The 13,908-nt window shown below is 31.3% G+C and overlaps 1 protein-coding gene across 1 annotated transcript in view; it reads left to right on the top strand.

The window, feature by feature from the left end:
• LOC129231308 (peroxisomal trans-2-enoyl-CoA reductase-like) overlaps nucleotides 1-13,908 on the top strand; it is a 59,706-nt gene that overhangs the window by 31,026 nt on the left and 14,772 nt on the right. The window contains 5 exon segments of the mRNA XM_054865598.1: nucleotides 6,810-6,940; nucleotides 7,477-7,527; nucleotides 7,529-7,643; nucleotides 9,192-9,273; nucleotides 13,767-13,863. Coding sequence (XP_054721573.1) covers nucleotides 6,810-6,940; nucleotides 7,477-7,527; nucleotides 7,529-7,643; nucleotides 9,192-9,273; nucleotides 13,767-13,863 — 476 coding nt within the window.

Genomic DNA, 13,908 nt, shown 5'->3' with positions numbered 1-13,908 from the left:
AATCGTTTTGCTTTTTTTTTTTAATTTTATGTGATAGATTTAAAAGATAGTAAATATCCCACATCAATGGATGCATTTATAAGAAAATAATTCATTTAAATTTACATACTGAAAATGTACATACTTTATCATGTGAGACCCCCTTTCCCCTTTTTTTAGATATGCTTCATTTAAATTTAACTAAAAAAGGGGTGACCCACTTACCCCTTACTATGGGGTACACCCATCCGATTTCTTTAAAAATATAATCGTTTAGAATATTTAAAGCATTATTTTAGAAAATAATAATGAATTTATGTTTATTAAAAATGTCCCAAGATAAAATGAGACAATAAGTTCAAATTCTTTTGTTTCAAAACTTTTGTCTAAGGTTTCAAAAACGAACTGTTCTGAAAAGGGGTCCCACATACCCCAACCAACTTTACTTTCCTTTTATGCATATGAAGTTATAGCTATGCAAAATTATATCATTTGCTTAAAGAGGTTATGAAACTTGGAAAAGTTTCGGTGACTATAAGTACATGCTAGCAATTTCATTACTTAAGAAAATAATCTTTCTGGAGAAATTTTAATTGTTGTTTCACAAAATATGTAAAATGTGAAAATAAGAACTCCTAAGAATTGATCACCAAAAATTTAGGATTATTTTAAAGATTTTTTTTCCACCCAAATGTCCATTTTTTCCCTGAATTGGGAAGGAGCATTCAGTATGCAAATCAATCCATAAATTCTCATATGTATATTTTTTCCATAATTCATACTACTATCAAACCATAATGCAATTTAGAACAAATCTCTCTCTCAATTAGGTTGAAAGCCGCTGCCAAAAACCTGTTTCACTTCATAACCAGTTCAATCTTTTACCATATTGCCACTGTGAAAACATGTGGGTTAAATCAACAACATTTTTATAACTAATTGCTTTTTAACAACTTCCATTATGATTTTACAGGCATAATAATTTTCTGCAAAAAAATTAAAACAATACTGCTATTTTAAAAAAGAAAGCTAAGGTAAAGTTCTACACTATAGGTATTTCAAATGAAAAAAAAAAATACTTTACAAAAATTAGGCAGAGTGCAAAATATTTTTTGTTTTTCAAGTAAAATTTTAAGAATGGATTGAGTTAGTTTTCATACTAAAAGCTTCGTATGTACGTTTGTTCTTCTTTTTTAATGATTTATCCAATCTTGTATTGATAATGCACTAATTGAAAGATTCAAATGAGTAAAATCAAGTTCTAGTCTTAAAAAGCTAAATTTTAGCTATTTAATGGGACATCCTCTTTATTTGTGACTTTAAACTTAATTTTACAGATTTGAATTTTTCGTCAAAGGTTATCATTAGAAGTTTTTTTTTTTTTTTCAAATGTATGGCATGATGTAAATTTTATAGCATAAAAAAGGTCTGTATCCTAGAAAAATCTGTCCAGAAACTTAATTGTAAGATTCTTCTAAGCAAGTTTCCAGACAGTCATATCAGTTTCCTGCATCCTGTATTTTTTCTAGAATTGTTCAAAAGGGTCAGACATAAAAAATAGTTACTAGAGGTAATTTTATGGCATAGTCACAATTGGTTTATGATAATTATTGGATATTCAATGAATGTAAGAACGCTCCTGTGGAAATGTAAAATGTTTTAAAGTTTTAGCTACTTTTTGGACTCCTCTTATTAGGCTTCGTTCCAGTGGCACATGGGGAAATCAAGTCCTAGTTTCAATCATATGCATGTATTTTTTGTGTATATTTTGTTATTCTTTTTTGTTTTATTAGTTTCATTGAAAAAGGGAATATTTTTTCCGCAGGGAAAAAATGTGTTTTATATTCTCTGTTCTTTTAGGTTTTGCTTGATAATATCTTTAGTTATTGTTATAATATTTTATGTAGATGTAAATGGCTGTTTGGGAATTTTAACTCTTTTCATTTTTATTTGTTTCTTGCATTACATTGTGTAATTTTACTTCTCATATTTTAGTACAAACATTTTGCCATTTTCAATAATTAAGCTTAGTGAGCTTAAAAAACATGTATATGATGTAAGCATGTGAAAAAAGAAAAAGAAAATAAAAGATTTTGTTGGGTTTGAATGTACTAATTCAATTGTTAAAACAAGTGAAATATTTCTCATTCATATAAATTTTGCAAAAAACATCTTAACAGTAGTTGAATCCTATAATAATAAACCTTACAAAGCCAAATTAAAATTATTATAGCTTAACATTCATCAACCAGGGTTTCTAATTTATTTAATTACAACTGTTCTATAAATAGATATATTTTGGGAAATAATAGTAGTCAGAGAAGGAAATACCATATTTCATGCATCTATGATCTAAAAACGTGAGTTTTGTAATTTAAAACATAGTGTATTTATGTATATATATATATATATATATATATATATATATATATATATATATATATATATATAGAAGTAGAGTTTCATATTGCATACAAGGTGTGATCAAAAAATATGATTTATTTTTATTTTAAAAAAGTAATAAACAGACATAGAATTTGGTTTAATCTCTTACGAGGTACTCTCTTTGGCTATCAGGACATTTATCCCAATGTTGAGTCCATGTTTGGAAGTATTTCTGAAATGCATCTTTGGAAAGGGCTTTAAGTTGTGTGGTTTAGATCTTCTATATTTGCGGAAGTAGTATCGTTAGTTCAGTTTTAATTTTTGTCAAGAGCCAGAAGTTGTATAGTGCTATATCTGATATGTAAGGGAGATGTGGACAAACAAAACACTTTTTTCGACCGTGTACTTATGAATCAGATGATTTGCAGTTTTTGGCCAATCACTGATTGGAAATCAGTTTGATTCATCGGAATTGAAATCATTTCACATCGAATTCATCGGTTCCAATCCGTGATGCAAAACAAAAACGATTGATTCATCATTGAAATAACTGTGACCTAGACTATTGATAATGAGGCAGATTTATCATATATTGCTGGGTATAGTCTGTTCAAACAGGGCAGATTGCGTAACAGGGTAAGGAATATTATTTGTATGAAAGAGACATTCACTTGTAATGAATTGATTCTTATTAAGAAACTAGGATTTCCACTAGGAGCTAGGATTGCATGATTCTCGGTAATTTTTTCCCAAATCCAACTTAAGTAATTTCCATCTGGATTCAGTTTCCACAAAAGTCCCAATTAACATTTTGGTCCTGGTGAAAAATCCCACTTCATGGGCAACCATATAGGGGACAAGTAGGAGCTCAAGCACCTGCCCCCCTTAGAAATTAGAACTACCTTGCTTTTAGTACTTTTTTCTCTTGCAAAAATGTAAAAACATTTCTTCTCCAGCCATTAATGAATAAGTTATTAAAAATAGGTTATTAAAATCAAATTTTAATAACTTTTATCTGTACTGAAATCAGTTTCCACTGAGAAAATACCCTACTAAACCAGGGGGAAATTATCTGAGCCCCCCCACCCCCCACTTACAATTTTGCATATGGACGCCCATGCTATGGATACTCTCTCCCGTGTGAATCCTGGATAAACCTAACAATATTGATATGGTTTGGGAAGAGTTGTGGAGCAATATTTGTGAGAAGTTACCTAAAATAAAAGGAATTTCTGGAGACATCAATATTTTTGCTGATCAAACTTGACTGTTGTTGACAATGAAAATCAGGTGAAAAAGCTTCAAGTGGATTTTGAGTGAATTTCCCAAATGGGCATTTACTGGGGCATGTTAAAATGGTATTCTAGTGAAGTAATTTATTTTGAAAACCGATCTACTTATATAATGAAACTTGCATTTGCAAACAGAAATTTCAATTTATAAGAATAAATATTAAATTTTTATCAAATATTTATCGTTAAAAAACATGAAAAAGTATATAAGTATATTATTAACAATTAGTTTTTAACTGTCTGTAGCTTTAAAATATTTTTTCTTAAAATATCATTTCTGTTTGGTGTAGACTGAGAAATCATTCAATATTCATTCTCAGAATTCTGATCAATTAAGGGCATAATATAATTTTCAAGCAATTTATTTTCACAATGAAAATTTCTGAATAAGCAAGTCATTTGAGCAATTTTATTAATGATATATTTCAGTGAAGGAAGTAAACATGTGCTATTTACAGGGATCCTTCATTAGCCAAGAGGAAACAGTTGTGGATATGATGTGGGTGTCTTAAATAGTCAGAATTGAAGTTTAGTCAGCAGTACAACATAGCAAGTAACAAAGCCAACAGACTGCTGTGTTTTAACAATAAATCTATCACATAATTTTTGGAAAGTTCTATCTTCATATAGGGAAGTTTGGTACAACATCAGATAGAGTAGGCTGTTCAGTTTTGGTTACCTTGTCTAATTGATTGAAAAGAGTTCTTTGTGGGGAGCATTTAAATCCAGTTTTTCTGGATTATTTTTTAAATCAAAAAAATAACGCTTTTTTTTTAAACAAGAAGCTGCACCCTGTTATATGGCAAAATCAATAAATAGGATCTAATTTATATGCTTTTGTTGCATTTGTAATTATTTCTTCACAAGTTACATATTACGAAAGTAACTTGACTCTTATTTCTCCATTAAAATATCTTGGTGAAAGAATTGAGTCAGTTGTTCTGATCTTAGTCGCGGTACAGTGGAGGGACATTATTGATAGCCTTGGCTTCTAATGTCCGAGACGAAACCCCAGTGCTTAATTTTAGATCTTAGTTCTAAAAATCTGCATTCATTTTTCACATGTGGTGCTTTTGCCCAATGTAATCCTGAATGTTGCCTTTTTGGGAATTGGACATCCTATTCTTAGTTTTAGTATTAAACATTTTTGATCTTTCGACCATAGGATGAAGTTTCCACTGCTAAAGAGTACTGACTTCATCTCTGTCATTTATCTGTGTTGTAACCTTGTCTGTTTATTGTTCTATTGATGTTTATTTATATATATATATATATATATATATATGCTTTTTAGTTTTGCTGCGTTGCGCATCTATGGGCTCTTGGTGTGGTCTTTTCAATATTTTTCAATATTGAAAAAACCACACCAAGAGCCCATAGATGCGCAACGCAGCAAAACTAAAAAGCCAAGTAAATATAAAATTAAGCAAACAGATTTTCAAATATTAAACAAATTATAAATAATTAATGATGATAAAAAAGAAAAATGCAAACAGCTATTAAGCAGGAAAAGATAAAGTGTGAATCCAGAGCTCATCAGCCGTGGAGGATTCATTAAATATGGTCAAAAGACCAAAATTTTTAACTATGAACTAAAAGAGAATGTTTAAGCTCCAGTACATGCAATATAGAGTACATGCAAATTCATTCACCCCGGTGATTCATAAAAAATGGTTTGTCATGGTTGTATCATACATTTACACAGTTAAACAACCGTGATACAACCATGACAAACCATTTTTTATGAATCACCGGGGTGGATGAATTTTTACACGTGGGAAACAGGCGACTCGGTATGTCTATGGATTGTTTTTCTGGATATGTTTTTATCTTTATTTTATTGTTTCGTTGACAACTGGAATGAACTTTATCAGGTTGAATAATGGACTTGGCTGTGTTTATGCGGATTTCAAGGTAAGACAATTTTGTTATAGGCAGGTACTGTCCCGTGGATGGCTAATTATTGGAACTTGTTTTCCTAATTAGTCGAGGCGAAACCTCCTGCTTTTAGTTTTAGGTTTGAGCTCTAGTTTATTGTTTTTAGTTTAGCAAGTGGTGCTTTTGCCCATTGTTACTCTATATTGCATGTACTGGAGCTTAAACATTCTCTTTTAGTTCATAGTTAAAAATTTTGGTCTTTTGACCATATTTAATGAATCCTCCACGGCTGATGAGCTCTGGATTCACACTTTATCTTTTCCTACTTAATAGCTATTTGCATTTTTCTTTTTTATCATCATTAATTACTTATAATTTGTTTAATATTTGAAAATCTGTTTGCTTAATTTTATATATATATATATATATATATATATATATATATATATATATATATATATATATATATATATATATATATATATATATAGTATTAGAGCTCAGAAACTCTAACGGAGCTGTACTCAACCAGTTTTTTCCTCCTCGTTCTTCTAAGTTCATATGACAAACAGTCCTTCCCCAGGGCTAAAATAAATCTGCAATTCCTTTTGAGAAGGAAAAAGAAGTATTATTCCAGGTTGCACTTGCACAAAAATAAGATTATATCAAAACTTTTGAAGTTTTTTTTAACCGAATTTACCATGCCACTCATAAAAGCTCGACTGACCACATTGATTGAGTATGGCTCTACTGAACTGTTCTATTATTATTTCTGATGAAAATTATTAATATAACTGTAATATAATAGAAACTTTCTTGAATGATCTTTCACTTTATCAGGAAGTGTTTTCATTCTATATTTTAAAAAACCACCAAGTTTCAATGCACACTGCAAGTCCATTTTAAATATTTTATTGATTGTTACAAATAAGTGTTTTAAATGTATAAGCAGATCCTTGTGGAACTTAGAACTCTCCTGGTGACATAAGCATTTGTACTTGGATATTAAATACCATAGATCAAAACAAATATATTTTTGCCTGCTACCAAAAGGGTTAATTGCTCTGCATTGAAGTTTAAATCGCTCATTTCTTATTTTATAAATTCAAATTTTTATATAAAGCTTAAACATATTTTCTCATACACTTGGTTGTATGTGGAACGAAGTCTGAATGTTAATGTCAAGTTTACTAACACAGCAAAACTGAAAAGTGTTCTATCAATTTTATTGTCTTTGTAGTTTGTTGTAGTACATTTGCTATTTTATTGTTTTAGGTTGCAAAGTAATTATAGCATCGAGAAAAGAAGATAGGTTATCTACAGCTGTAAACGAGTTGAAAACAGTATTAAATGATCATGCCCCAGATGTTGCTAGTGTTGTTTGTAACATTCGAAAAGAAGATGAGGTACAGTTTTTTACTGTTCAATATTTTGTTGGTGTATAGTCGGTTTTCTATGCAAAAAAAAAGTTTTATATTTAAATTTCACCAAGTATTCCCTTAAAAATTTATAAATACGAATGCAATGAGCAGCAGCCGGCTATGGGCCCAGCTTGGCTGGTCCAATGGAATTTATTATTTCTCAATGAAGATCAATACCCCTTTTGCTCATTGCAGCCTCTTCCTGTATAGGTTGTTTTCAGTGCCCCCAACCCTACTAGAGTAGTAGCTTTTCCTTGGTTTGCCTGTGATTTGAATAGCTTAAAAAAAGAATGATCCCTTGCCTTGGTTTCCGTGCAGAAATTTGACCCATTACCATCTTTCATTTTAAGTTCTAGTAACTTAATGTCCCCTCCGACTCTCATTTGCTCCAGGCTATGCATATTAAACCTTTTAATTCTAATAATCTAAAAGTCCCCTTACTAGCCTAGTAGCCCTTCTTTGCAACAATATGATCGATCTACGTATATGTATTGTTATTTTATCTTAAAATGTGTTTCCAGGTAAAGAATCTGGTGCAAGAGACGCTGAAAAAGTATGGTAAAATAGATTATTTTGGTTAATAATGGAGGTGGGCAGTTTTTGTCTGCTGCATGTGATATATCTTCTAAAGGATGGGATGCTGTTATAGAGACAAATCTGAAAGGACCGTTTCTCTTATCCAAAGAAGGTAAGAGTTGGCTAACTTTTTATTCGCCGTAGATTTTTATATTCCAATATATGTCTAAGACAAGTTTGTTTTAAAACAATAACCAGAAAATCCCTTTCAGAAAAGTTACACTTAATTTTAATATTTTAGCTGCAGGCTTAGATTAATGTTTTAATTTAAAAAAAACTATATGGATATGTAGTAAGGGAGGGTGGGGCACAGGAGTGAGACGTGGGATACAGTGAGACAAACCCATTTTTTGGATTTTTTTAATTATAATCGGTAAATGATGCTAGGAACCCATGAATCTGCAGCAATTGGCCGGATGGATTCTGGGATATAAAGTTGTTGCTTGTGTTTGCAATCAAATGATTGTTATTTTTCTGATTTCAGGCAAGCAATGTTTTTTTTTTTACTCTTGCATGCATTGATTTATGACATTTTCTTTTATGAATGAAAATTAGCCATTTGATCACTTTCATTGCTCTACCAATAAATTATCCTTCATTGCTCTACCTATGAATTATCCCTACATACCTTATTAATTTGACATTCAAAATATTTAGGATAGTCTTTAAACAAATTCCTTAAAATGTTGAATTAGAAGAAAATGGCGGAGGTGGGGTACAGTGAGACAGTCATTGTTGAGGCAAAGTGAGACTGTCCCACTGTGCCCCATTTTAAATTCTTATTTGAAAAGAATGTTTTTTAACTAAATTTATGATTTTAGAGTTTTCAACTTGCTGTTTATTTACTTTACAGGGATTTTTACCTCATCAAAAATGCAAATTAAACCACATAAGTCGAAAATAGGGATATTTTCTGATGATTCTATGAGAAATTCATTCTGATTCCCGGTGGCATTTCAGATAAAGTTAATCATAATAATCTATACATTATAGATAAAACTGATTAAGGGCGGGTGTACTAAATTTGAAATGAGATCGGTCAATTGGTTTTGAAATGGGAGTGAACACAGACTTTGAAAAAGTTGTCTTGAGAAAAACACGTTTTAAGTTTTAGAAGCTAAAAATCATCAATTCCAGCTCCATAGAGTAATGTCCCTATAGCAGCTTTGATCTGCTTAGCCTCTTCTTTTATCATTATTTATTTGTGTTATATTTAACTAACCCCAAGCAAGCAGCACTGACATTCTGAGCGTCTGCAGCTGTCAGAACTGCTGCATTCTTCGGCAGCTCTTGGAGTTACAGTTCAGACTGAATACTTAATAACTTTGAGAATTTTGCTCAAAACGACTTGAAATTTTGGGAATATATTTTTTTAATGTTAAATTACAAGAAGGAAAAAAAATCACTTTTTTGAAACTGCAAAACCTACCCCCCCCCCCCCCCACACACACACACACACTTAATGAAACTGAAGTTTTCGTGTCAATGTATCAATATTGTTATTGCACTCAAAATTTACATTGCTCATTATTATTTTATATGTATAGTTTTTGGATCTACTTTTATCTAGTTTTCAATGTGCAAATAATTTTATAACATGTTTCGTCGTTTCACTCCTGTTGAAGTTCTCTAGTTCATTCACGATTGTTCTTTATTATAGTTTTTGACAAATGGATGAAAAACAATGGTGGATCAATTGTAAATATTCTGATGGACTTTGGAAGAGGATTTCCTATGATGGCGTAGGTATATTAGACTAATATCATCATGCTATTATTTTCTTAGTAGGGTGTCTTGTTACACACACATGCATTGTTTATGCAGTGATAAGAACATCAATCTTTGTATTTGCATAAAATTATTTTCAGGCTTCTTTAATCATGTTTGAATGAATAAAAAATATTTTAGTATCTGCATTTTACAGAATGAAACACTTCAGTGCTTAGTGATTGGAATTTCACTTACAGTTCAAAAACAGTTCAAAAATAGAGTTGTGTGAAATGCATGAGCTCCTATTAATTGAGTTTTTACTATCTTTTACCTCACATAATCAACATTAATGTAGTTTCTGAATTTTCAAATGCAAATACCAATGTGGGGACCAGCAACAGGCTCAGGGCCCAGCTAGGCTGGTAATAATCAATTTATTAGTCTCCAATAAAAATCAATGGCTCTTTTAATGCTGTCTACATCTTTGCTCGTTACTGCCTCCTCCAGTAATCTGTCCTAAGTGCCCACAATCATACTGAAGTAGTAATTTTTCCTAATTTCCAGGTTAGCCTCAGATTTGAATAGCTTAAAACACTTACCTCTTGTCCTCCTTTCCGTAAAAAATTTAATCCATTTACATCTCTCATGTTGATAAATTTAAACAACTGAATCATGTCCCCTCAAACTCTCCTTTGCTCCATGGTTATACACATTAAGCCTTTAAAGTCTGGTATCATAATCTAAATCTAAAAGTCCCCATACTAGCCTAGTAGTCCTTCTTTGAACCCTTTCCAATAAAGATTATCCTTCTTTAAATAAGGAGACCAAAACTGAACAGCATACTCCAAATGAGATCTTACCAAACTTCTACATAAAGGTAGAAGAACCCTCTTAAATTTGTTTGAAATAATTCTATTAAAAATCTCAAGCATTCTATTGGCTTTCCTACTTGCAATGCTGCACTCTTTGACTAAACTTGAAGTCCTGATTTGTTAAGACACCCAAATCAATAACAATTTCTGTCTTACTAATGACTGAACTTAGTAAAAATACTTGTGTGCTTATTTCCATGACCTAAATGCAGCACTTGATGTTTCCCAACAATTACTGCCGTACCCCATTTATCTGCTTTCTTAGTAATATGATTTAAATCCTCTAGCACAGCTGTTATACTTGTTCTTCATTTTCTACAATCCCCATAACTTTGACATCATCAACAAAACAATTCATGTTTCGAGAAATATTTTGCATGAAATATTTCATGAATTACAAATATCATTCATAAAAGTAATAAACAAAAAGGACTCTAGAACTGATTCTTGAAGAGCATTATTTAAACCCTCAGACCAATGAGAAAAATTTTCCCTGCTAACTATTTATTTTTTCCCTGTAAGCTAACTTGTACCCCAACAGAAAGTTTTCTCTCCTATTCTAATGCAAGACAGTTTGCTTAGCAGAGCAACGTGTGGTACTTTGTGGAAAGCATGTTTGAAGGTCAATGTAAACATCTACACACTTTTTGTATTGTAAAGCCTTGTTAACCTTGTCATAGAAGTTCAATAAATTAGTGACACAGAATCTTCCCTTTCTAAAAATATACTGTAAGCCCGACAGCAGACAATTATTTTCTACAAAATTCATCGCTTTTAGTTTTATAAGAGTTTAAAAAATTTTACTAACTGCCAAAGTTACTCATTGGTCTACAGTTACCTGCCTTCCCTTTTGACCCATTCCTGAAAAGTGATGTTATGTTTGCCAGCTTTCAGTCTTTTGGCACTATCCCCAAGCTATACAAAGCATTGAACATTTTTTCGTTAACATCTACTAATTCATCTGCACACTGAACAAACATTTTGGATAAATATTATCCAGTCCTGGAGCCTTAGAGATGCTTTTATTTATTTCAAATAATACAATACTCACTTCCGAGAAAACACAAAAACCTCAAGCTGTAAATTAGCTTGTATCTGACTCGTTATTAACTGATGAAATACAGTTTTTATTAAAAATACTTAAAATAAGTAATTAAGAATATCAGCAAGATCCTCGTTCATTTGGATTATGGTACCATTCTTGTCTGCCGTTGGGCCTACTTGACTGGCAGGAGCTTTTCCAAAATTATCATAGGCAAGAAACTGCTTAGCATCCCTATCAATGTTATTTGCAAGATGTTATCCTAATTATCTTTTCTTCATCCTCACTAAGTAATTTTACCTCCCTAGAGAACCACATGGGACACATTTTCCCAGAAACTCCCTTTTTCTAGAAAGGAACATAGTCCCTAACTGTTTTCGCAATTTTCCCTTAAACTCGTCCCTCGAAAGATGAACATCATCATTTTTCCAAGCTCAAACAAATAACCACCTTTAAACATTGCCTAAGTGCTACAAAATATGTAATCCTGAAATTGGGCACCAATCTGAAATTTTTGCCTTTGTAAACTTCAAAGTTAGTCCAGAATCTAATAGAATTGTGATCACTATCTCCAATATGATCCCCTATCCTCAATCCTTGAATTGAACTTCCATCATTACAAAAAAATAGATCTAAAACTGCATCATGCTGAGTAGCATCTTGACCTAAAAAGCAATCGCCACAATCGCTTTCGAAAAATTCTCTTCTATGCCATGACTAGAGCAAAAATAATTCCATTTTAATACCTGGGAAGTTGAAATTCCCCATCACGATGACTGAACCCCTTTTTGGCCATATCCCTAATCATACAATACATCTCCTCGTTTTGATCCTGATTGGTATTAGGTGGCCTGTAAATATTTTCCAAACGTAACTTTCTACCTTTATTGCTCAACAGCTCTACCCAGATCAGTTCAATATCATTAGGTTTGTCACGCAGAACCATTTGATTACAAATGAAATTATCTTTGATATAAAATAAAACCCCTCCACCTCTCTTACCCAATCTGTCTTGCCTAAACTGATTATACCCAGCAATATGTAAAAAATCTATCAGTCAGTAGCCCAAGTCTCAGTTTTTCGATTATATCTGGATTTTCATCAAAAATAATGCTTTTTAATTCAGCCATTTTACTCCTGATACTACAAGTATTGCTTAGTGTCCAAATTGCTCTTAACCAGGGTTGGGTTTTAGACTGTCTAAAACTGTCCAAACGTGTCTTAAATTGTTCAAAAGGATGCAAAAGCTAAAGAAGTGTAATCTAATCAATTAGTATTTACTGCAATGTTCATAATGTGTAAATATAAATATAAATAAGTTTCAATGAGTATTTGGTAATATTTTTTTCTGAACTGTTCATTTAAAAATATTTTACTGCTAATAACTAAAACTGCAAATAACTATTACATAAAAACCTCCTTATGTAACAGTTGGTAGAGTTATGAAAGAAAATTCACAGCAATACCAAGACAATTAATTTCATTTCCATTTATAACTCAAAGGAATGTTATTAATGTTGAATTTCATGAACGTTTATTAAAAGTACAACATAAACAGTTACAAGCCTGAGCAAGAGTATGCAGTTAAACCATAGGAGATACTATTTATAGATTACACACAAGCATCAAGTTGTAGTTAAACCTGATATTCAAATCACATAAAACACATAACATAAAACACATAACATAATCACATAAACCTTCCGTTTTCAGAATTTAAACATTAAAACTATATATGCAAACCAACTCAAGTAATTACAGTTCAAACTATTTTACTGGTGCAACATACCTATCTGGTGGTCTAATAGTTCTTCCATATATTGTTACATAATATGTTGAGTGCATTCCAGAGCAATTGTTGTTTGAATTTTCAACACCCGAATCGATATTTGAATCACTTGTTACATTTTTAGCATTTATATATCCTGCCAACTGCACCATGTTGTATTTCATGAACGTTTATTAAAAGTACAACATAAACAGTTACAAGTCTGAGCAAGAGTCTGCAGTTAAACCATAGGAGATACTATTTATAGATTACACACAATTTAGGTAATTTAGTTTTAGATCATAAAGTGGTGCCATAGTCAACAGAAAAAAATCTTTACAAAGCTGTAAAAGGCTCAAATTATTTTTCCTACAGTTGAAAAATTGTCATTTATTGCATTTTAGTCTATTGTACTATATTTTGAACACTTTCATTTGCACACATACGTAAATGTCAAAAAATTTGGTTATTTTATCATGAAAAAAAAACTCATGTGCACATGTTGGAATTTTTAATTAAGAATTTAAGCTCTATGTAACTAGATTAGAATCAGCTACATAAATAAGTTACTTATGTATCTATTCTTGAATGTTCACATTGGAAAATTTTCAATATTCTGTTTTTCGTATTTTCTCAGAAAATAGTTTCTCTAAAAATGTAATACCACGGTAAAAACTATGGTATTTACCATGGTTTTTACTGTAGTTAGCAACTACTATTAGATGCAGTACCTACCCTAATAAAACTTTCCACATTTGTTCATTCGTTTCAACATCTACATTGTTGTATGAAGTATATAGTTTCAGCAACTAAAGTAAGCTTATATGATATTTTTTTACATAGGCATTCTGCTGCTGCAAGAAGTGGCTTAGATAATTTGACAAAGACATTAGCTATTGAATGGGCTCAGAATGGCATAAGAGTAAACGCTGTTGCACCTGTAAGTTTTTTCCCAATTGTGCATTAATGTTGCTAAATATTTTAT

This window comes from Uloborus diversus, chromosome 10 (genome assembly GCF_026930045.1).
Source record: "Uloborus diversus isolate 005 chromosome 10, Udiv.v.3.1, whole genome shotgun sequence".
Classification (NCBI taxonomy): domain Eukaryota; kingdom Metazoa; phylum Arthropoda; class Arachnida; order Araneae; family Uloboridae; genus Uloborus; species Uloborus diversus.
The sequence above is the reverse complement of the archived record's forward strand: the minus strand, read 5'-3'. Positions and strand labels throughout refer to the sequence as shown.